Genomic DNA, 26,123 nt, shown 5'->3' on the forward strand with positions numbered 1-26,123 from the left:
TGAAACATGATGTATTCAATGCTCCAGTTATGAATGCAGCTGAACTGAAGGCATGCATTGCACAAGACACTCGTATCTGTTGTGGAACGTGCTGTTTCTTGATTTTAACTTGTGGCAGAAAATGCTGGACAGCATACTAAATATATCTTGCACCAGTTTTACTGCAATTAGAAACTGATTTTTTACTTTTTATGCCGTTTTTGGCCTCTGGACCATTAAAAATGTCTTTTGCTTTTTTATGCTATGTTTGGCTCCAGGACAATTAAAAACTGATGTCATTTGCTTCTTAAGTGGTTTTTGGCCTCAGGACAATTAAAAACCAATTTTTCCCATCCAATGTGGTACGACCTTGCCGTAGTGGATGGGCTTATCTAACTAACAGTGTCACAACTATTTACTGCCAAACCTGAAAAGTCATGCACATTGAACACTATGGACGGTGTAACGTGCAACTCAAACCATTGTGATTCATCAGTCATTTGTAGCTGACCCCATTTACCTTAAGAGGCTTACAGTGCCATCTATTTGTAAAATTCTCATTAAATTTTTTTTGTACCATGACATTTTCCCCCTGCGTCAGTAATGTGCTGTTGAAATTGGACATCATTTTGAGCAACGGTTCTCTTCCAGAGCATTATGAAATTTCAATTTTTTGTTATGGACACCTTGTACATTTGATTTTTGATCCTGGATATACTTGGACAGTCATTAACACACGATGTTGAGCTAATTCAGTTTTCATTTATGTTCATGCAAACTTGTTTTCACTTAGAGCAAAAACTGGTGTAGAAAAACTTGAAATCTAAACCTGGAAGTATTTGAAAATAATTTTTGTTGAATAAAATCACTATTCCGTTAAGCATTTGGGGTGGAAAGCACTTTAAATAAAATCTCTTTGGTTAATGCCCTCCAAATGCCATTGTTCCTAATTCTTTGTGAAAAAGGTATTTGGTAAAATAATAAATTTTAGGAAAGGTTTAACACCAAAATAGCAGAGACTGTTTTCTGTTCTTCTTTTCAGACACAGTGGTTTACACAATTCTTTCTATTACTGGTTTTTCATTACATGTTCTGTGTATTTCATTCTGTTTCTAAATTCCATGAACTATGTATCTGTGTTTTTTTCCACACTGATAAAGTTTCTAGTATGATTTTTGTATGTAATAGTGTGATTATCGTTCAACAGTTTTTCTTACTTCAGCTGGTATGCTAATGGTTCCTTATCTGTTTGTATTATGTTGCCTCTCATCATGGAGAGTGTAGATCATACTAGAAACAAATTACTGGCAAAAATTACTCAAAGTTGTGGGGAGAGAGTGTGAGAAGATGCTGAGTGTCATAGTCATGGAATTATTATTTTATTTCCATCGTAGGACAGGGATGAGATCATAGTTCATTATTGGTGCATAAAAATGTATGATCTCCATTTAAGAGTTTTCTTGAAGTTTAGGAGTATGATTGAAATTGTTAAACTCTCAGTTAGATTGCATTTATAGTAAAACTCGTGTGTTAAACAGAGCAATCTGGTGAGAAACTATACCTAGTGAAAGCATCACGCTTGTTTCTACATTTCCAAAATTCTCTCTTCTACGTCAACAGATAACTACAAAATATCTCAGCAGTTCACAATTTTTTTTAACCACAGGTCATTTTTGCTCATAACTCCAAAAATTAACATTTCAGCACTGTTGAATAGAGATTTTCTTTGGCCACTAATCACCACCTGACAGGCAACAAAATTTTACAGTGTTATGATTTCAGTTGTACGGTCCTGGCCAGTATACGAGGTGCATTCAAGTTCTAAGGCCTCCGATTTTTTTTCTCCTGACTGGAAAGAGATAGAAACATGTGCATTGTTTTAAAATGAGGCCGCGTTCATTGTCAATACGTCCCAGAGATGGCAACACCGTACGGCAGATGGAATTTTACCGCCAGTGGCGAGAATGAGAACTGTTTTAAATACTTAAAATGGCGACGTTTTCCTTACTTGAACAGCATGCAATCATTCGTTTTCTGAATTTACGTGGTGTGAAACCAATTGAAATTCATCGACAGTTGAAGGAGACATGTGGTGATGGAGTTATGGATGTGTCGAAAGTGCGTTCATGGGTGCGACAGTTTAATGAAGGCAGAACATCGTGTGACAACAAACCGAAGCAACATCGGGCTCGCACAAGCCGGTCTGATGACATGATCGAGAAAGTGGAGAGAATTGTTTTGGGGGATCACCGAATGACTGTTGAGCAGATCGCCTCCAAAGTTGGCATTTCTGTGGATTCTGTGCACACAATCCTGCATGACGACCTGAAAATGCGAAAAGTGTCATCCAGGTGGGTGCCATGAATGCTGATGGATGACTACATGGCTGCCCGTGTGGCATGTTGCCAAGCAATGTTGACGCGCAACGACAGCATGAATGGGACTTTCTTTTCGTCGGTTGTGACAATGGATGAGACGTGGATGCCATTTTTCAATCCAGAAACAAAGCACCAGTCATCTCAATTTAAGCACACTGATTCACCGCCACCAAAAAAATTCCGGGTAACCGCCAGTGCTTAAAAAATTATGGTGTCCATGTTCTGGGACAGCGAGGGCGTAATCCTTACCCACTGCGTTCCAAAGGGCACTATGGTAACAGGTGCATCCTACTAAAATGTTTTGAAGAACAAATTCCTTCCTGCACTGCAACAAAAACGTCCGGGAATGGCTGCGCGTGTGCTGTTTCACCAAGACAACGCACCCGCAAATTGAGCTAACGTTACGCAACAGTTTCTTCGTGATAACAACTTTGAAGTGATTCCTCATGCTCCCTACTCACCTGACCCGGCTCCTAGTGACTTTTGGCTTTTTCCAACAATGAAAGACACTCTCCGTGGCCGCACATTCACCAGCCGTGCTCAGCGATTTTCCAGTGGTCAAAACAGACTCCTAAAGAAGCCTTCGCCGCTGCCATGGAATCATGGCATCAGCGTTGTGAAAAATGTGTACGTCTGCAGGGCGATTACGTCGAGAAGTAACGCCAGTTTCATCGATTTTGGGTGAGTAGTTAATTAGAAAAAAAATTTGAGGCCTTAGAACTTGAATGCACCTCATATGAATATTGTGTTAGTTACTGGCAAGATGATTGCCATTACACTGTGCAACTTAATAACATTTTGCTAGTCAAGTGTGTACAAATACAGCTGTAACAATTTAATGATGTACGTATTCTGCAAAACTATTATATAGTTTTACAAACAATTGATACAAGAATGTGCAGCCTAACTTATCCATGACTGAACATACAATGATGCTTTTTCTGTAGTTTACACTATTGTTAACATGATTTGAAATTATTCTCGTTGTAGTATGGCATGATGAGTGGGATGATGCCTGACGGCACAATCATGGGTCCTGATGGTTCAGTTATGCCTCCAGATCCAGGCATTATTACCACAACACCAGTTGTGAAGGAGATTATTCACTGCAAATCCTGCACATTGTTCCCACCAAATCCAAATGCTCCTCCCCCGACAACTCGGGAACGACCACCTGGTTGCCGAACAATATTTGTTGGTGGACTTCCAGAAAATACAACAGGTAGTTATAGTATTCCTCAGTGTAAGACTTGTGCAAGTATATTCCATAGCTAAAGAATATAATTATGTACTTTTTCAGAGGAAATAATCCGTGAAATATTTGAGCGCTGTGGTGAGATGACGACTGTGAGACTCAGCAAGAAGAATTTTTGCCACATACGCTTTGTGTTTGAATCATCTGTTGATTCCGCAATTTACCTTTCTGGTAAGGTACTTATGAGCTGCTGTTGCTTTTGTAGAGATCCTGATGGTAGGTGTTGAATTTCCTTAGACTGTGTACTTGCAGATGCTGTTTCGTTTGGAGACTCGTCTCTACTTATACTTTGCGTAACAATAAGACATTGCTGTATTGTTGATGCCAGTCCTATCACAGTGAGAACAGTGATTGTTTATGTATTCTAAAGAAAGTTTGAGAGACTGAATGATTCGACAATTACAGTAGAGCTTAAGTGTATAGAGGGAAATGGAGGAATGAATAACACAGCCTGTCTTATTGATTAAGAATGTACAAACACTCTGAGGTCTGGAATACTGTAACCTCAATTGACAGAACTCACTTGATGAGTCACTGTTGTAACCAGTCAAATGCATGTTGAGTCATGGGATGTAGTTAACCATGCTGTGAACTGCAACATAGTTCATAATTACTACACTTGATTTATTAAAATGTTGGGTTTTGTATTGTTGTAAATTACTGTATGGCTTTTTTCATTAAGTGTTTGGTAGTACTAATGTATTATATTTCTGAAACTTAATAATATTTTTGTGGAATAACTGCTGACCAATTCTCAAATAACTTTGAATGCACAGCTGTTTGTTTGCAGCTGTGAATGGTGACAGTAGTAGTGAAGCTGATTTAAGTTCTTTACTGATTTGTAATTCGGTAACTATTATTATTATACAACATAGGCTTATTTTATATCTGGCAATCACTGTTTATTTCAAAATAGCCAGTTTCGGGCAGTGTTGTCTATCTTCACGTCGTATGTCTGTGGTGTCCCATGAATGTATTGCACCAGGTACCTCTTTGATGGGTAATGAGGCACATTGTGTTTGACATTTCAGCAGATGTTTGCAATTTTGTTTCTCATCCCAAAGAAATACCGCTTTTAATGTCTTTCGTGTGATGCCCAGTGTTGATGCGAAGTATCGTGTTGTTTCTCATTACAAGCAATATGATTTTTAAAGCAGAATTTTACTTGCTCATTTAATAGAGTGACACCAGATTAGTCTAGTATGATATTTGTTTTACTGATACAGGTTAACAGAGACAGTAGAACATGAAGAATAACAAGTACTCCACCAATGACTAAGCAGCATGTCTGTGGGACTCTGTGGGGGCCATGGCAGTCCTGTCACTGGTGGTGTTCTGGCTGTTCTTTGTGTTTTATTGTCTGTATTACTTAATGTGTACTAAAATTGTTTCGCAGGCACGGCCCTTGTGACAGTGCAGCTAATTTGTGAGGACAAAGTTTTACTTGAAATATTTATTCACTCTTCTCACAATTGCTTGGAACCAAAATATCCAAGAGAGAACACTTTAAATATTATTTTCACCATGAAATAAACTCAAGCACATAATATATTAGTAACAATGAGTGAACAAAAGTTAACTACAAATGAGTGTTCCAGAAACTAGTTTTTACCTTGTCCATAAGTACACTAGTACGTGCTGATGTGGAAGCAGTCGAAATTTGTATTGTGCTTGTACAAAACTCAGACCAGAAGAGTAAATGACTACAAACATGCAATCATATTGTAAAACAAGTGGTAGATGACAGACTCGCATCAGCGATTTAATATTATCTTTACAGAGGTACAGTGACTTCTTTACCATCAATTAATATTACTTAAGTAAAAATTTACACAAAATTACATCGAAAATAATGATGGTTACTACACTTCTCATATGTAGTATTATTGATGGAGTTATTACTTAATTTTATACCACTTATATCACAAAATAAGTCTGTAAGTTCCCACATTAATAGCAATTTTAATAAAAATCACATACAAATGTTAAAGAGTTTATTAGCCTTGCAGTTACCCTAGTATTCAAGAGAGAAGTGCAGTAAACTAAAAATTAGTCACATCATACTTAATAATTGTTGTAACAAAAAGAATGAATTATTGACAAAATTATTTAATTTGATAGATAAAAAATCAACTCGCCAAGCAGCGGCAGAACACACACTTAAAAGATGGTTGTAACTGGCATGCTTTTGAAGCCAGTGGCTCTTTCTTCAGGCAGAAGGGTTGAAGGGGAAGGATGAGGGGTGAAGGAAAAAGACTGAGGAGGTCTAGGAAAAGGGGTAGATTTTAGGAAAGTAACCCAGAACTGCAGGTCAGGGGAGACTTACCGTCCAGGAAGAGAAGGAAAGACTGATTGACCACAGTTCTGGTTGACTTTCCCAAAATCTACCCCATTTCCTAGACCTCTCCAGTCCTTTTCCTTCACACCTCTTTTTTCCCCTTCAACCTTTCTGTCTGAAGAAGGGGCCACTGGCTCCGAAGGCTTGTCAGTTACAACTGTCTTTTATGTGTGTGTGCTGCTGCCGCTTGGTGAATAGATTTTTTATCTACCCAATTAAATAATTTAATAATTGCTTCATTTTACATCATTCGTCCTACAGGCAAGTCTGTGGCTTTCCACAAATAAATGGGCAATGATGTTTCAAGCGTTTGTCATTGCAGTGTACCTAGCTGAATAACCAATTGAAAGAATAATTATTTACATTCATACATCCACTACATAGTTGTAATGTACATCTATGTATAATAATACTGACAATGTTTGATCAGCGTAGTTGTGGTGCAGTAATCTTAATCTTCAGTAACATTTATATGTGTGTTGAATTACCATTACATCATTCAAGGAACATCGACTAATTTTCTCCTTACAATTTTTGTTTTGTTTAGGCAACATTGAGATAAGATTTAAATCTCATTATTTTGCAACCCATGGGACTGATGGCTTAGTTCATATTTGTGCTGGTCTGACCCACATCCTGACATTTGTCCAATGATCCACGGGAAACCACAAAACCTGTGGACAGGATGCTCCAGTCTGGAATTTGTTTCACTATTTCTGCAGTTCTTGTGCATGTTTACAGAGGGATGCAGCCTCAAGTTTCATCAGCTGACTGATGGGTTGTTGGATTGTGGCCCAGCTTAGGGGCAGTTATTCAGAATACCATACCATGCATGAAACAAACAAAATTGTACAACCAGGATTTAGTATATTAAATATATTGTTTCGTCCTGGAAAGAAAGTTTACTGTTAATGCAGTGTGTGACCATATCTTCGCAGGAGTGAAGGTGCGTGAAGGAAAAACAGCACAGTTCCACTTAAGTATACGTTTATCCTAATTTCACTCAATGTAGTTCTCTCGATATTCGGAAGGAGTAGTATATTGTTCACTGGAAGCATTTTTGGCACTTAAATTAATAATTTTTTTACTTATGGCACTAAAGACATAAGCAAAGTTTATGCAGAAACTGAAGGTTGTGAGCAGTTGCCCCAGTTCATTGCATTTGCAGAAATGCACCATCTGTTGTATGCATTCAGCTTTGTTAGTTCCCATAATGTCTGCATGTCAACAAGGTGCTAACAGTACATGGAATTCAAATCTTGATAATGTGAAGCAGATCAACAGTTAGTGTATTGCACAGTTTACATGGTGCAGCATGTTAAGTGTTTTTCCAACTGATAGTGTGACTCCTGAAGCAGAAGTGTGTTCTTCATGGATAACCACCCCAACTTTGATATCACACAGCCCTCTTCACACCGTGTAAAATTGGAATTGGTGATTAGTCAAATGTTTCATGCTTCTCGAAGCAGACTTTGTCTGTCTTGCTTGCTTCAGCAGTCTAAGCAGTGTTGCTCACTGTTCACATATCACTACTGTAATGAATTGGCAATATAAAGTATTGAGTCAAACAATTGTCACAACTTCGCACTGCAATACATGTTACTTACAATCGTCCAAAAAATATTGTGAGTTAAGATCTTGCACTTCCTACTCATAACTGACTTACTAGAAACCAAAGGAACAAACAAGAAATGAATCTAGAAATATAACAATATTACTGATAATGATATATGAATCTCTGTAATACATAGTAGGTAGAGGGCCATGGCTAAAAACAGCCATAGTGACATTTTGGTAGTCTGTCAGGACATAAATTTTAAAGTTTTAAGACTAGAATCTAATGTTAAAATTGTATAGAATGATAAATAATTAACCACAATACAAAGCACAACTCATTTTACTACAGATAATGTGAAGAAAACTCTCTTCTGAGTACATGGAAATTTTCAAAGCAATTTTAATCAGAAAAAAACAGGCCCTTGATATTTTTTTCCAGTTACATGAGGTCGTCTGTGGGAGGATCAACTGCAAACTCATTGTCACTTTCATCTTGTTTTGTAGCATTTCCACAAACTAATTCTCTGTAGAAAGCCTGAGCATCATGGTAGACCAAGTAATTTCTTCATAAAGTCCATTGTAACAGTCTCAAGTCATGTTTTATTCATGGACTCCTTCCATTTTATCTGTAAAGAATGAAATTTTGTACTTTTTTTCTGTTTCTCTATCCATCAATTCAACAATGATTTCGTTTGTGGTGTTGTAGTTTCTATCTGTACATGTTGCTATTTCTTCTCTTGTTGATGAAATCTCTGCTCTAATCATATCACAATTACTGCACATATCTTTTCATGGGGAACCAAATGAAATGTTAAAATTACCAAAAATTTCATAGAATTTGTATAGCCTTCTTTGGTGTCATTTGATTCATGCATTCTGTGTAGTTTGGCTGCAACTTGTTCCTCAAATAGTTACACTGATGAGCCAAAACATTATGACCACATACATAATAGCTTGTTTGTCTGTCTTTGAAATGAAATACATTGCTGATTCTGTGTATCAGGGTTCCAACAGTTTGTTGCTAGGTTTGTGGAGGTATGCGACATTAGACGCCTATGCACAGGTCATGTAAGCTGGTCCAGAGACAGGTAGTGCTATTTTCATTGTTTACAACAAGAAGTGTCTATTAACCACAGTTTAGTCAATAATCAGCCGCCTTTAGTGAATTAGCAGTCTAGTTAAAAGTTGATTAACTCTCTACAGTAAATTGATTTCTTAGGATGGATAGGATGTGTGACTGCTGTGTACGGACGCAGGAGGAACTGGCCACTATCCACAAACAGCTGAGCGTGTTTATGGCCGCGGTCATCCATCTTCAGGCTGCTGCCTCGGAGTGTAGCGGCAATGGGGTGTCTGGTGCGTCGCATGGTACACTCTAGGTGTTACATGCTTCACCCCTGGTCCCTGCTGTCGAGACATCTTCACGGGTGCCGGGCGTGGTTGGGCCACCCTCTCCCCAAGGGTAGTGGTGGGTACAGCGGCGTTCACGGCGCACGAGGCGGAGGGTCAATGTGGAGACTGGCCGTGTGGCATCACCCACTCTGCCTGTGAGTGGACATGTGGCCACTGCTTCAGCTAGGTCCGAGCAGGCACACGGGGAGGAGGGGTTTATTAGTGATTGGGAGCTTCAACGTTAGGCGGGTGATGGAGCCCCTTAGGGAAATAACGGAAAGGTCGGGGAAGAAGGCCAGTGTTCACACTATCTGCTTGCCAGAGGGTCTCATCCGAGATGTGGAGGAGGCCCTGCCGGCGGTGATAGAGAGCACTGGGTGCACCTGACTGCAAATAATTGCTCATGTCGGCACCAATGACCCCTGCCATCTGGGTTCAGAGGTCATCCTCAGTTCATAAAGGCAGTTGGCGGACTTGGTGAAGGCGGAAAGCCTCACTCGAGGGGTGGAATCTGAGCTAACGATTTGTAGTATCGTTCCCAGAACTGATCGCAGTCCTCTGGTTTGTAGCTGAGTGGAAGGCTTAAACCAGAGGCTCAGACAATTCTGCGGAGATCTGGGGTGCAAATTTCTCAACCTCCGTTATCGGGTGGAGAAATGTAGGGTCCCCCTGAATAGGTCAGGCGTGCACTACACACCGGAAGCAGCTACAAGGGTAGCGGAGTACGTGTGGAGTACACATGTAGGTCTTTTAGGTTAGAGAATTCCCTCCCTAGGCCCGACAAGACGCTCCTGAGACACGGCAAGTTAGTAGTAGGCAAAACACAACAGGGAATAACAATATTAATGTGGTAATAGTAAACTGCTGGAGCGTCCATAGAAAGGTCCAAGAACTGCTCTCATTAATAAATGGTCAAATTGCCCATATAGTGCTAGGAACAGTAAGTTGGCTGAAACCAGATGGAAACAGTAATGAAATTCTAAACTCAGATTGGAATGTATACGACAGAGACAGGCTGGACAGTGAAGGAAAAGGCTTATATATAGTGATAAAAAGTGCTATAGTATCGAAGGAAATTGATGGAGATCCGAAGTGTGAAATAATTTGGGTGTAGGTCGCGGTTAAAGCAGTCTCAAACATGGTAATTGGATGTCTCTTTAGGACCCCAGGCACAGCAGCTGTTGTGGCAGAGCACCTGAAGGAAAATTTGGAAAATATTTCGCGTAGATTTCCCCACCATGTTAACAGTTCTGGGTGGAGATTTTAATTTTCCGAATATAGACTGGGAGACTCAAACATTCATAATGTGTGGCAGGGACAAAGAATCCAGTGAAATTTTTTTAAGTGCTTTATCTGAAAACTACCTTGAACAGTTAAACAGAGAACCAACTCGTGGCGAGAACATATTAGACCTTCTGTTGACAAACAGACCCGAATTATTTGAAACAGTTAACGCAGAACAGGGAATCAGTGATCATAAAGCAGTTACTGCATCAATGATTTCAGCCTTAAATAGAAATATTAAAAAAGGTAGGAAGATTTTTCTGTTTAGCAAAAGTGACAAAAAGCAGATTTCAGAGCACTTGATGGCTCAACACAAAAGTTTTGTCTCAAGTACAGATAGTGTTGATGATCAGTGGACAAAGTTCAAAACCATCGTACAGTATGCATTAGATTAGCATGTGCCAAGCAAGATCGTAAGAAATGGAAAAGAGCCACCGTGGTACAACAACCGAGTTAGAAAACTGCTGCGGAAGCAAAGGGAACTTTACAGCAAACATAAATATAGCCAAAGCATTGCAGACAAACAAAACGTATGTGAAGTGAAATGTAGTGTGAGGAGGGCTATGCGAGAGGCATTCAATGAATTGGAAAGTAAAGTTCTGTGTACTGACTTGGTAGAAAATCCTAAGAAATTTTGGTCTTGTGTCAAAGCGGTAGGTGGATCAAAACAAAATGTCCAGACACTCTGTGACCAAAAAGGTACTGAAACAGAGGATGACAGACTAAAGGCCGAAATACTAAATATCGTTTTCCAAAGCTGTTTCGCAGAGGAAGACTGCACTGTAGCTCCTTCTCTAGATTGTTGCACAGATGACAAAATGGTAGATATTGAAATAGATGACAGAGGGATAGAGAAACAATTAATTTCGCTCAAAAGAGGAAAGGCCGCTAGACCTGATGGGATACCAGTTCGATTTTACACAGAGTACGCGAAGGAACCTCCCCCCTTCTTGCAGCGGTGTACCTCGGATCTCTAGAAGAGCGTAGGGTTCCAAAGGATTGGAAAAGGGCACAGGTCATCCCCGTTATCAAGAAGGGACATCGAACAGATGTGCAGAACTATAGACCTATATCTCTAACATCGATCAGTTGTAGAATTTTGGAACACGTATTATGTTCGAGTATAATGACTTTTCTGGAGACTGGAAATGTACTCTGTAGGAATCAGCATGGGTTTTGAAAAAGACAATCGTGTGAAACCCAGCTCGTGCTATTTGTCCACGAGACTCAGAGGGCCATAGACACGGGTTCCCAGGTAGATGTCGTGTTTCTTGACTTTTGCAAGGCATTCGATAAGGTTCCCCACAGTCATTTAATGAACAAAGTAAGAGCATATGGACTATCAGACCAATTGTGTGATTGGATTGAAGAGTTCCTAGATAACAGAACGCAGCATGTCATTCTCAATGGAGAGAAGTATTCCGAAGTAAGAGTGATTTCAGGTGTGCCGCAGGGGAGTGTTGTGGGACCGTTGCTATTCACAATATACAAAAATGACCTTTTGGATAACATCAGAAGTTCACTGAGGCTTTTTGCAGATGATGCTGTGGTATATCCAGATGTTGTAACAATGGTATATTGTACTGAAATGCAGGAGGAACTGCAGCAAATTGACGCATGGCGCAGGGAATGGCAATTGAATCTCAATGTAGACAAGTGTAATGTGCTGCGGATACATAGAAAGAAAGATCCCTTATCATTTAGCTACAGTATAGCAGGTCAGCAACTGGAAGCATTAATTCCATAAATCATGTGGGAGTACGCGTTAGGAGTGATTTAAAATGGAATGATCAAATAAAGTTGATCGTCGGTAAAGCAGATGCCAGACTGAAGTTCATTAGAAGAATCCTAAGGAAATGCAATCCGAAAACAAAGAAAGTTGGTTACAGTACACTTGTTCACCCGCTGCTTGAATACTGCTCAGCAGTGTGGGATCCGTACGAGATAGGGTTGATAGAAGAGATAGAGAAGATCCAACAGAGAGCAGCACGCTTCGTTACAGGATCATTTAGTAATCACGAAAGCATTACAGAGATGATAGATAAACTCCAGTGGAAGACTCTGCAGGAGAGACACTCAGTAGCTCGGTACGGGCTTTTGTTGAAGTTTCGAGAACATAACTTTACAGAGGATTCAAGCAGTATATTGCTCCCTCCTACGTATATCTCACGAAGAGACCATGAGGATAAAATCAGAAAGATTAGATCCCACACAGAGGCATACCAACAATCCTCCTTTCTACGAACAATACTAGACTGGAATAGAAGGGAGAACCGATAGAGGTACTCAAGTTGGTACTCTCCGTTACATGCCGTCAGGTGGCTTGCGGAGTATGGATGTAGATGTAGATAGATGTAAACAACAAGCTACTGATTTGCGTACATGGTGATACCATTCGATAGCGTCACAGATGGGGTCCATAGGATTTACGTCAGGCAGATTTGGTTGCTGAAATATCAATGTTAGTTCACTATAATGCTCCCCAAACCACTGTCGCACAGTTCTGGCTCTGAGACGTGGAGAATTATACTGCTGAAAGAGGGCATTGCCATCAGAGAAGACATCACGCATAAAGAGATGCAGGTCTTCCAAGCTGTCAGTGTGTCTCTGATTACTACCGCAGGTATATGGGGGTAGTCTGCAGCGGAGCTCCTTGTTCAACTGTGTACGATGAATGGTGCACTCCGAAACTCTTGTGTATGCATCAGCATTGTGCTCTTTCAGCAGAGATGCCACAGATCACCATCTAGTTTACTTTTCAGAGCAGCCAAGGTGCCGAACCCCATTTAGCACCTAGTGGTAATTACACTGTCCTCCTGTCTCTTTTCATAGATGCTCATGATAGTAATGTGGGAACATTCGATCACCTTCACCATGTTCAAGATATTCGTTCACAGGCTCTGCCTAATAATAATCTGCCCTGTGTCAAAGTTGCTTATCTCACTGGATTTTCCCATTTGCAGCCTGTATCTTCACTAATGTGTTCGCTGTCTGTGTCTGCAAGACTTACATTCTTTTGTTACTACATCACTTGCCTGTAACACCACCAGGACACATCCAGTGTTGTGGTGGGCAGTGGTCATAATGTTATGGCTTATTGGTGTGTACTTTAGAAGCATCTTTTAAAGAGTATAGGGACTTTCTACCTTTGAAAGACTGTATGAAATCTATGACTTTAGACTTTGTTTCATTGGATAGCTTATGTGGTCTTTTGCTGTACTTACCTTGGTCAGCTGCCTTGGCTTCACCACATTCTGTCAGCTGTTTCTTAATACTTTGAACATGACGAATAGAAATGCCATGTTAAGATAAAAAAGCAAAAATGGAAACATGCCTCACATTCACCCATCCTGAGATACTGATGCTGAACAGGTACAACAGTAACAAGTGCTCTTAAATTGTGACTCTGAGCATTATATTCACCCAGTTAGTTGAAATAGTAGATAATACAATGTTGCTCTTCAGAAGAAATTGTTTGGAAACACTTGCAGTCTTCTCCAGTCTCATGGGTTGTAGCCCGTAATTTCTTCTTCATGTCACTCCTTTCATCCATCTTCTTTCTCATCATTACCCTACTTTGCTCACTACTTGCCTGTTTGCTCTCTCTCCTACTAAACTCACTCCACATGATACTAAGTAATGCAGAAATTTTATTACAGCCAGTAACACATTTATCATAGTAACACATTTGAAGGTTGTGTTGTTCTGAATTCAGTGTTGCCAATGGTGTTTTGTATTAAACAGATGAATCATGCGTAGTGCTGTAGCTTTAAAAAGGAAGTGAGGTATGTGGCAGCGCATGGATCTTGATCACTTTTAGCTATACCTTCCTCCTTTATGTACTGGGAGACCACGGATTTTTTTCAAACCTAGTCATACTTGCGTTCTACCTGTATTAAGCTATTGAATGACACTAATAACTTGTTTTAGACGAAAAATGAACTACCCCTCATTACAAAATTGAAATTACTCATGCTCTGCCATACCTGACTGAACTTATTCATACACTGAGCATGTGACCAGGATCGTTTATAAAGCATTTGGTTTTCCTTTCATCAATACATTGTAATCTCTGTAGAGTGTCAGTGTGCACCTATCAGAATACATGCATAATGAGATACAGGAAAATTTGTGACATTTGAAACAGGAAAATGATCATATATGTATGTTTCCTAGAATCAGCGAACATGTTCAAATCTCTCTCCTCTCTCTCTCTCTCTCTCTCTCTCTCTCTCTCTCTGTCTCTAGTGTATTTCTTAGTAGGTTTATTTAACAGAGGTGCTAATATGTGTCAGTCCTTCTTGCTGTCAAAATATTGTTTATGTTGCATTGTTTACCAGTAACTGTACAGCTTTCCTAAGTTTTTTCGTATTCAGATTCATTGCTTGGAAACTTAGAAACAGAACACTCTATTTAGGTTTGTCCAGTATAAGTTCCCTTGGAGTGTAGTTTGTGGAAGTCTGATGCAGGCCATTGATTATTTCCTCAGAGTGACCTCAATACTGATACCACAGACTATAATTGTTGTGACAATAAGTTCTGATAAACTAGTTCAGGTCTTTAAACACCATCCCTGCAGGTTTAGCTTCAGGATGGCATTAAGATATTAATACTTGCCTAATGCCATGTTCTTTCAGAGAGTAGTGAGGTACTTCCATTAGCTGATGGGAGTGCTTTAGGGTTACCAAAGGTAGGTATTTAACCATTTTGCATTTTTCCAATGATACTGGGTGGTTATAACTGAAGTACAGCTAGTCACAGAAGTCAAATGTTGGCTGTAATTATTGTATGGCATCGAAAGACTATGACATTCTTCACGAAGTCCAAGGGTATTTTGCCTGTCTCCTATATCTTGCATACCAGGTGGAATTATTTTCCTTGGTTGATTCTCCCAAGCATCTCAATAATTCTGAGGATGTGTTGTCTACTCAAAGTGCCTTGTTTCAAGTTAGAGCTTTTATTGCTCTGTCAGATTCTTCCTGCAGTATCGTATCACACATTTCCTCTTCATATACTTCCTCTTCCCTTTCCATAATACTGTCACAACTACTTTCATATAGCATTTTGATCCCACATTTGAGTATTCCATTCTTTGTCTGTTATTGGCTTGACATGAGCTCTTAATATTTATGCTGCTACTTCTCTTCTCTACAAAATTTTCTTGAATATTCCTGTAGGCAGTATGTATCTCTTGGTCATGCATGCTTCTGCAGCCTTGCAGTTGTCCTATAACCATTCTTGCTTAGAAATTTAAATCAGTATCCTGTGTGTCATCCTCAGATTTCTACTGAGCTTTTTCTTCCCAATTAGAGCCTCTTCTTGCTTCATTACCTAATCTCCCAGAGCTTCTCATTCACCTCCTATTGTATTCCTGTCCCCTGTGTGTCAAATATTGCCTAATGCTCTCTTTGAAGCTCTTTACTACTAGTGGTTCTTTCAGTTTATCTAATTAATTTCCTGCATGTAACAGTATGCTACTCACCATATCCATGGAGATGCTGAGTCGCAGATAGGCACAACAAAAAGACTGTCACAAATATAGCTTTCGGCCAGTAAGCTCTTTGTCAAAATTAGATGACACACACACACACACACACACACACACACACACACACACACACACACACACACACACACACACACGACTGCAGTCTCAGGCAACTGAGGCCATGCTGTGAGCAGCAGCTCCTGTGCATGACGGGAGGGGCAGCTGGGCAGGGGTAAGGAGGAGGCTGGGGTGTGTAGGGGGAGGGATGGTAGGGTAGGGGTGGCAGATAGTGACATGCTGTTGGGGAGTGCCTAGGGACTAGGCGGAAAGAGGGCAGGGCAGCTATGATCTGCGGCTGATGGGTGCCAAGATTGCCTGGTGTAATTCCGTGCTCGCCCTCGCTGCAGTGTGCCCATCTCTTTTTTTCGAAGAGAAGAAGCAGAAAAGCAAGAACAAGGCCAAGGCCCCTCCAGTACCCCCCTGAGGTACAGCCTTCCCCTCGTCCAGTCAATGAACCAACAGAGTCTAACCCCACCTATATGGATATTACCGCATCCTTATCGGTGACGGATGGCAACTCAGCGACGTGACCAACTCCTGTCCATTCGCTTCCCCTTTGGACTCCGGTGCAACTGAATTGGGCCCTTTCGGACTTCTGGTGGTGTTTGCACCTTGGTCTGCAAGGACGTTGTTAGTAAATGGGGTTACCCACCATAAGCCATAGCTGTCAGGGTCCATCTGGCCACTCCAATCACAATCTGTAATCTCTCCTTCCCACCTGACAGGCTGCCCACATCCCATGCCACCACCCTTCTTCAACAACTCCCTTCTCCTTTCCTGCCATCAGGCCAATGCCGGGATGGTTCCTTTGAAAGCGCACGGCCGATTTCCTTCCCCATCCTTCCCTCACCCGAGCTTGCACTCCGTCTCTAATGACCTCGTTGTCGACGGGACGTTAAACACTAATCTCCTCCTCCTCCTCCTCCTCCTCCTCCTCCTCCTCCCCCTCCCTTCCTGCCATTACCACACAACCCTCTTTGGTTTAGTCATACGACTACTGCCCGGAGCAGGACAGTTGAAGCTGTTCTGGCAGGGCTTGACCTCTGTTTACTAAACACAGGTGCTCCCACACACTTCAGTGTGGCACACAGCACTTTGTCTACAATTGACCTCTCCATCTGCAGTCCCGGCCTTCTTTCCTCCATTCAATGGGGAGTCCACGGTGATTTATGTGACAGCAACCATTACCTGATTGTTTTGACCTTCCTTCAGTGTCTCTCACTCCATCACCCTTCTAGGTGATTGGGGTGCTTTCTCCTCTGCTCCCATCTCCTCTGTATTGCCACTTGACAGTGTTGATGAATCTATTCAGACTTTGACTGCCGCCATCCTGTCAGCAGTTGTTTCAGCAATCCCTTGTTCCTCAGGTTCCCCATGCCGGAAGATGGTCCCCTGATGGACTCCGCAAATTGCAGCCATAAAAGACCGCTGCTGTGCTGTTGAACACTTCAAGCAGCACCCTTCTACTGCTCTTCTTCTGGTCTTTAAAGGACTCCACAGCCAGGTGGCTACCTAATCAGATTTATAGAAATGGATTTTCTGGAAACAATATATAGCTGCCATAGGACCACACACCCCCTCTTCTCAAGTGTAAGCGAAACTGAGCTGAAATTTTGGTCACTGTACTCCCACCGGGGTTGCAGACATTTCTGTGCATGGTGTTGTCCTTACCAATCCGGACTTTGTAGTAGAAAACTTTGCTCAAGCTTCAGCATTGGCTCAGAATCCGCCCATGTTCCTTCTCCTGAAAGAGTGCTCAGAATGACTGCCTTTGTCTTTTGTTTATCGCTGCTCCATTCAGCAAATGGGAATTTGCCAGTGCCCTCGCCATTTGTCCTGACACGGCTACTGGACTGGATTGGATGCATAACCAAATGCTCCAACACCTAACGGTGGCTGGCCCCCATTTTATACTGACCCCTCTTCGACTGTCTGTGGAGTGAGGGAGTCTTTCCTACCCAGTGGCAGGTAAGCATTGTTGTTCTGGTGTTGAAGTCAGGGAAGCCACTCTTCAGTTGGATAGCTACCATCCAATTAGTCTTACTAACACCCTCTGCAAGCTCCCTGAATGCATGGTGAGTCACCGGCTGAATTTGGATCCTTGAATCCCGCGACCTTTTGTCATTCACTAAAAGTGGTTTTCGCTGTGGCTGCTCTACAGTGGATAACTTTGTCCACCTGGATTTTGCTATCCATTCGGCTTTTGCCCATCAGCAACACCTCCTTGCAGTCTTCTTTGATCTGCATAAAGCCTATGACACCACCTGGTGCAACCACATCCTCACCACCCTTCACGCATGGGGCCTTCGTGGCGCTCTGCCCATTTTTATTTGTAACTTCCTTTCGTGTCGCTCTTTTTGGGTCCAAGTTGACTCTTCCTACAGCACTCCCCAAATGGGGTTCTACAGGGTTCTGTGCTGAGCGTCCCTCTCTTTCTCATAGCCATTAATGATCTGGTGACAGCTGTTGGGCCGACAGTGTCCCCCTCTTTGTATGTTGTCGATTTTTGTATCTACCTTGCTTCTTCCGTAATGGGCCTTGCAGGACACCGTCTACAGGGGGCAATCTGCCGGGTGCACTCATGGGCGCTCTCCCATGGCTTTCAGTTTTTGGTGGCCAAGACATGTCATGCATTTCTGCCATTACCGTACAGTCCATCCCCTTCTGGAACTGTTCCTCAATGGCCAGCCCCTCGAGGTAGTGGACACCTATGGGTGTCTTCAATGCCCGGTCGATATGACTCCCTCATCTTTGCCAGCTGAAGAGGATGTGCTGGTCCCATCTCAATCTTCTTAGGTGTCTGTGCAGCACCACCTGGGGTGCAGACTGCTCTGTTCTCACGTGATTGTATCAAGCGTTGGTCCAGTCTCATTTAGACTATGAAGTCCTGTCTATGGTTCTGCATCACCTTCGACACTGCAGGTACTAGACCCCATCCACCACTGTGGGGTCCGACTTACGACTGGTGCCTTCTGGACTAGCCCTGTACTTAGCCTTCTCGCAGAGGCAGGGATTCCACCACTGCGAGTTATGTGCCAACAACAGCTGACATCTTACGTGCTCTGCATTCACTACACCCCAAAGCACCCTAATTATGGTCTCCTTTAACCAGACACGGAGATCACCCTGCCACAAAAACGGCCACAATGTGGGCTTACAAATGCTGTCCGTATTCAGTCACTCTTTTCTGAGGTCCAGCAATTCCCTTTCCCACCTCTCTTCTCTGCTCATGCACGTACCCCTCCTCACCTCTCGGCCACTGCTCTGTCTTGATCTCTCAATCGATTCAAAGCAGTCTTTCCCTCCGATGGCTCTTTGCCACCAATTCTACTGTCTCCTCAGTTCATTCCAGAGTTCAGAAGTGATTTATATTGATGGCTCCATGGTTGCTGGCCGCACTGGTTTTGCTTACACCTATGTGCGACACGCGGAACTTGCCAGATGGCTGTAGTGTTTTTACTGCAGAATTGGTAGCCATCTTGCACGCACTGGACCTTATCCGCTCCTGCTCAGGACTATCCTTCACTATCTGTAGTGACTCATTGAGTGGTTTGCACGCTATCGGCCAGTGCCTCCCTCGCCACCCATTGGTCATCACTATCCAGGACTCCCTTTCTCTCCTTGCTCAACGTGGATGCTCAGTGGTTTTCATTTTGACCCCAGGCCATGTTGGGATTCCTGGCAATGAACTAGCTAAATTAGCTACTACTAGATCATCTCATGCTATTGGCATTCCAGAAATAGACCTTCGCTCGGCATTACATCGTCAGGTTTTGGGCCTTGGGGATGCAGAATGGCACACTCTTTCATTGCCGGACGAGCTCAGGGCGATTGAGGATTCCACAACTCCGTGATGGTACTCCTTACGGGCCTCTTGTAATTCCTCTGTCATCCTATGCCGGCTCCACATCGGCCATACTTGGTAGACTCATGGTTATCTCCTCCGTTGTGAGGACCCCCCTCTCTGTCGTTGTGGATTGATGTTGACTGTGGCTCACACCTTATTGGACTGCCCCAACTTAGCCACACTGCGATGGACTTTTAGCTTTGCAGACTCACTATCCCTGGTGTTGGCTGACAATGCCTCAAAGGCGGATCTCGTTTTACCTTTTATTCATGATGGGGGGGTTTTTATTGCTTTATTTAAGGGAGGGACCTTCCACCTTATCAGTGAGTGGAGGGGATTGGTTTCAACTGTGCTTAGTGGTTTACTCTGGCCCTCTGCCTTCCCCCTCCTTTCCTTATTTGGTCTGTTATGCCTTGAGTATCTCTCGTCTCCTGTGCTTCTTCCTTCACGTCCCTGTCATTAGTGTCTTTCTTTCCCTCACCTCTTCTTCCGCCCTTTTCCTTCTTTTCCTGTCAATTGTTGATCATATTATGGACATTGTAGTTCCCTCTTCTAACATAGGATTTTATTGGTTCTAGTTAATCTAAGGTCGGAGGGACTGATGACCATGTAGTTTGGTCCGTTCTCCAACCAACCAACCAACCAACCAACCAACCTCTAGATGGCCCATGAGTAGGTGGCGTAGGATGGTGTCATGCAGATGCCCATAGCCATACTCCAGATTTGCTTGTAGGTAATGCTTTCAAAGGAGAAGTAAATGTGAGTGAGGATATAGTTGCCATGGCAACTAGGAAGGAGGTTGTTGGTTAGGAGTCCGTTGGGCAATGGGAAAGGTAGTGTTCATTTGTGGTATGGCCATGGGCATTCGAAGGCTTTACTTTTCAGCAAGCCCTTGTACATTCTTTCAGTCATCTGCAGAGCTAGTTGGCGTATAAACTTGTGACATTGTGGTGAGTATTGGTTTTGTGCCTTTCCATCTCCCTTTGACATCTGTTTTATTATATCCTTTCAATATTATGTTTTACAATTATTCTTTCCTACAGTATACAAGAACTCATGAAATGCAGTTTATGCATCAGTGCAGGCAAGTGTTGACTTAAATTTGTGAAACATGTTATGCAAAGTGTATTTGCACATGTCCTAATGTGCTGGGTCAAAAATCATGCACTTAGCTGAAGTAATATTGTAGATGTGGGAAGCTACCTTTGACGTGTTAAAATATAAGTGCAATACATTATTTACAATAAGTGTGCATGGTGAAGTTCTGCAATAATATGATTAGTGGCAGAAGAGTCTTCCTTTTCTTCACCTCCTCCTATTCCTCCCACCTTATTTCTGTATTTTTTTAAGAAGAAGAAGAAGAAGAAGAAGAGTAGAGTAGAGTAGAGTAGAAAACCCTTGTCTGGACATAGATATTCTTATGAGGTTATGAGGGAAGATACACTTTTGGTAGTCCAGTTGGACAACATAATGCGCAAGTTGTAAGGCAAATTCAATGAAAGTTCATTCTAATACTCTTGTTTTTGTATTATATTAATTTTCAAGTGTCACATTAGCTAAGTAATATGACCAATGTTGAAAAAACACATAAGAAAAAAATAAAGTAGTGGAACACAATCCAGGAACCCACCGCTTACGGAGCTGGAATACGGACCACTTGATTGACACAAGCTTGTGATTTCCTGCACACCACACAGGTACTCATCAGTGCATAAAACTTCTCCTATGATTTTCTCGAAATTGACAAAGTAGTACACCTTACTACTTGGATATTATGTTGTCCTAATAGCCTACTAATAGTGTACAAGTTTGAAGAAAATTTGTGAATAGAATGTTGTGGCCTTCCTTGTCAGTAAAGTTGTAATACAGACTAAACTGACACACAACTTTATAACATGGGCAGCCAGTGACATTGAAAGTCATTGTAAATTTAACTCGAATAAAACTGAAAAACTGTAAATTTTATCTGCATGACCAGTTTTGCTGCATTAAAACAGCATCTTTAAGTGATAAGTAGTATCAAATAGATTAAAACATGGAGATGCCCCCAATGTTTGTAATCACAGAATCAAACCCCATGAAAAGGGGGAAATAGTCAATAAATAACAGCAGGCAGAAGAATGGGATGAATAGTGTACGGGATAAGGCACACTAACAAACTGAGAATATCATATCAGGTTGCAGGGGCCCCCATTTATAATGGCAAAACCTGCAGTTGATTGTCAGGAGGGTACAGCACTGGAAGCGGTCAGTGTCTCTGTGCACTAATCTATGTGACACTACTTATAATCTGAAGATGCTGCTTTAACGCAGTGAAACTGATCATGTAAATAAATCACCAGTTGAGAGCTGTTTGTGGTTTTATTCTATTTAAATTTGCCAGATGAAACTGAATTTCTGCCCAAACATTATGAATAGGTGTCAAATATCAGTGATACAGTGAAGCCTGATAGGTGTTTAGTGTCAAGAAGTTCAGTGGGAGTAATTCAGTGTTATATGTAACAACCACTCATGTTTGAAATTGGAGGATTTAAATGACTTTCGTCGCTTACGAAACAAAAGAAACACAAATTTTGCATTGGTCTCATCTTTTTCATTCTTATTTAATTAATTCTCTTATGTTTGTGTTTGCAAATTCTTGATTTAACACTCCACTACTATTTAGTACTTGAATTCTTGATCTTCTATGCATTGATGAGTGTGGTTGCTAGTTTGTATACTAAGTGATACACTGTGTGATCAAAAGTATCCAGACACCTGGCTGAATATGACTTACAAGTTCGTGGCACCCTTCATCGGTAATGCTGGAATTCAATATGGTGTTGGCCCACCCTTAGCCTGATGACAGCTTCCGCTCTCACAGGCAGACGTTAAATCAGTTGCTGGAAGGTTTCTTGGGGAATGGCTGCGCATTCTTTATGGAGTGCTGCACTGAGGAGAGGTACTGATGTCGGTCGGCGAGACCTGGTACTAAGCTGGCATTCCAAAACAGCCCAAAAGTGTTCTTTAGGATTCAGGTCAGGACTCTGTGCAGGCCAGTCCATTACAGGGATGTTATTGTCATGTAACCACTCCGCCACAGGGCATGCATTATGAGCAAGTGCTCATCCTGTTGAAAGATGCAGTCGCCATCCCCGAATTGCTCTTCAACAGTGGGAAGCAAGAAGGTGTTTAAAACATCAGTGTAGGCATGTGCTGTGATAGTGCCTCACAAAACAAGTGGTGCAAGCCTCCTTCATGATAAACACGACCACACCATAACATAATCATCTCTGAATTTTACTTATGGTGCTACACCTGCTGGCAGATGACATTCACTGGGCATTTGCCATACCCACAACCTACCATCGGATGGTCACATTGTGTACCGTGATTCATCTCTCCACGCAATGTTTTTCCACTGTTCAATTGTCCAATGTTTACACTCCTTACTCCAAGTGAGGTGTCATTTGGCATTTACCGGCATGATGCATGGCGTATGAGCTGCCACTCGACAATGAAATCCAAGTTTTCTCAACTCCCGCCTAACTGTAATAGTACTTGCTGTGGATCCTGATGATGTAGTTTGGAATTCCTGTGTGAAGGTCTGGATAGATGTCTGCCTGTTACACATTATGGCCCTCTTCAACTGTCAGCAGTCTCTGTCAGTCAACAGACGAGGTTGTCCTCTAAGCTTTTGTGCTGTACGTGTCCCTTCATTTCTCTATCACATTGGAAACAGTGGACATAGAGATGTTTAGGAGTGTGGAAATCTCACATTCAGACGTATGACACAAGTGAAACCCAATCACCTGACCACGTCCGAAGTCAGTGAGTTCCGCTGAACGCCCCATTCTGCTGTCTCATGATCTCTTAATGACTACTGAGGTCGCTGATATGGAGTACCTGGCAGTAGGTGGCAGCACAATGCACCTAATATGAAAAACATATGTTTTTGGGGGTGTTCGGATACTTTTGATCATGTAGTGTACGTCTTAGATTTGGTGACACTGGAAGTATTGTGAGTCGGACACACAAACTGGTAAAGCTTTTTATTGTGGTTAAGAAATCAACCAATAATACATAAATGATGTAAAGATTAGAGAGTTGGTAGAATATTTTTGCAGTTATGCTTTATCCAGGGATTTGGTCATATGCAGGCAGAGTTCTACATTATTTCAAATAATATTTTATTTGATGTTATTCTGATTTAATCAGTTTTTCTGAAAATTTTGTGTGTGTCATGAGAAATTTCAGATACTTGTCAAGAAAACTTATGGTATAGAAATTACTGTCACTTATGTCATATTTCACTTCATCTTTCTGCATTTGTTGGCCCAGAGCCAAATCATAAATTTGCTTGTTTTTATAAGCAGACTTTAGTGTATCTGTTTCCTGTTATCTCATGTAATGTGCATAAATTTATTGTATTTCTTCCAACCATTATAGTTACTGTGTTACTGTATGAAGCAATATGTTCAGTATTACTTTAAGGAGTTTGATTGAAACCAGTGTGAGTAAAATTTATCAATTTTTCAGTTTAAATTCTTCAAAAGTTACAAAACCATGCAATACACAATGCTGATTTGTCACTTCCCTATTTTTTTTTATGTTCATTATGAGAGAGATGTGGTACTAGAGTGGTTGGGTTTTATGTAATTAAAGTTAAAATATACATCTGAAATCCGCACTATTCTGTCAGGTTGTTTGTTTTGCTGTCCAGGTTACCGTATTCGGATAGGTTCTAACACTGATGCACCAAATACTGGACGTTTACATGTGGACTATGCCCAAGCAAGAGACGATTTGTATGAATGGGAATGTCGCCAGAGAGCACTACAAAGAGAGCAGAGGCATCGTGAAAGAATGGAGCAGGAACGTATGCGGCCACCATCACCACCACCTGTTGTGCATTATACTGACCATGAAGCTATAGCAGTTTCAGAAAAGATAAAAGGTGAAAATACTATTTGTATTCCATACATTTTTCCATGTGCAAAATGTTCATTTATACTTTAGTTTGCAGTCTCTAATGTAGCATGACAAAATCAAATGGCAGCCCAAATTACGTAAGAATTATGACTAGTGAGGTGGGGAGCTAGCAGCATAGACACTGTAACCAGTGTAAAACATCTGTGTTTACCGTCTTATTTTGCTCTTTTTCATCTCTCATCAATTTTACACTAGTGTCATACTTATTCAGCTTGTTCTGCTAATAGCCACTTACATTGATTCTCTACGTTGTCAGTCTGCACTACCACATATAATATGCTTATTGTTTATGAAAGCACTGTTATGAAGTAGATTTGTTGATAACAGTAAGTTCCTTTTTCTGTAGAACATTATCTAGAGGTATGTGACTTACAAATTATGAATATGTGATTTAGAACTATATTAATAATGAAGACTAAGTGTTGCCTTTAACCACTTTGGTATCTTTGTCTAGGAATGTGTTGCGTATATCTGCACGTTCAATCTTATGTACAGTGTGAGGCAATCAAATGGAAAGATTTGAACACTGTGTGGCTGTGAGACACTTTGAGAGTGCAGGACTTGATATGGGGCATGTAGATAGATGGAAGTTTTAATGGCCATGGACCTTTGCTCAAGTGTGCAACATGCAGGTTCTGTAAAGGCGTTGTACAAGAACTTGGATTGTTTTAAAAAAAAATGAAAAACCAGTCCAAGTTGCAAATATTTTATTTTACATTCAATGACTTGTTTCGGGCTGAGACCCATTTTTAAATCAACGTAACAAAGTCAAACATCGCATTTCCAAAGATGTCAAAAAATGTGTAATGTACGTTTACAGTGTATACAGTTAACAGTTGTTATCTATATGCACTGTAAATACATAAATGCAATGTAAAATGTGCTCTATGCATTTTTTGATATCTTCGGAAATGCCATTTCTGACTTTTGCTATTTTGATTTGAAAATGGGTCTTGGCCCAAAACTAATCATTGAATGAATATTAAAATATTTGCAACTTGGACTGGTTTTTTGTTCTGTTGATTAACAGAAGTTGCTGACTTTCGGGTGAGAAATATTGAAGCCACTTGTACAAAGAAAATGTAAAAACAAGTCTGACCTGTGAGAATATTGATTGTTTGCATGTAGCTTTATGAAGAAGTCTGTGAAAATTATGTAGATGCCCCAGCACAGAACTTGATCTCTGCAATTGATTGGTGAGAAGGATTTTAAAGAATGATTTAGAGTATCATACGTACAAGACCTCCAACCTCAAGATTGCGTGCAATAACCTCATTTGGTTTTGCCATGCAATGTTAAACATTATCAGAGAAAATACAGTAAATGTTCACATCTTATGGATGAGTGATGAAGCCTACTTTCATGTTAGTGGTTTTGTCAACAAGCAGAACTTCAGATACTAATCTCATGAAAACCAAAATCATCTCCATAAAGTCCCCCTCCTTTTGGAAAAGGAAACAGTTTGGTATGCAATTTCATCTCGCATGATAATCAAACCTTACTTTTGTGTAGATGAACATGGTGACATGGTGATAATAAACTCTAAATGGTATGTTGTCGTGTTCATAACATTT

At 41.2% G+C, this 26,123-nt stretch overlaps 1 protein-coding gene across 2 annotated transcripts in view; it reads left to right on the top strand.

Annotated features, from left to right (window-relative positions):
- The window catches only part of LOC126356223 (ecto-NOX disulfide-thiol exchanger 2), a 202,191-nt gene that overhangs the window by 46,698 nt on the left and 129,370 nt on the right, over positions 1 to 26,123 (top strand). For both annotated transcript variants that reach the window (XM_050007042.1, XM_050007041.1), the window contains exons 4-6: positions 3,348 to 3,579; positions 3,658 to 3,783; positions 24,281 to 24,514. In XM_050007042.1, coding sequence (XP_049862999.1) covers positions 3,348 to 3,579; positions 3,658 to 3,783; positions 24,281 to 24,514 — 592 coding nt within the window. The remainder of the gene's footprint in view (positions 1 to 3,347; positions 3,580 to 3,657; positions 3,784 to 24,280; positions 24,515 to 26,123) is intronic.

The sequence above is a fragment of the Schistocerca gregaria genome, chromosome 3 (assembly GCF_023897955.1).
Source record: "Schistocerca gregaria isolate iqSchGreg1 chromosome 3, iqSchGreg1.2, whole genome shotgun sequence".
Lineage (NCBI taxonomy): Eukaryota > Metazoa > Arthropoda > Insecta > Orthoptera > Acrididae > Schistocerca > Schistocerca gregaria.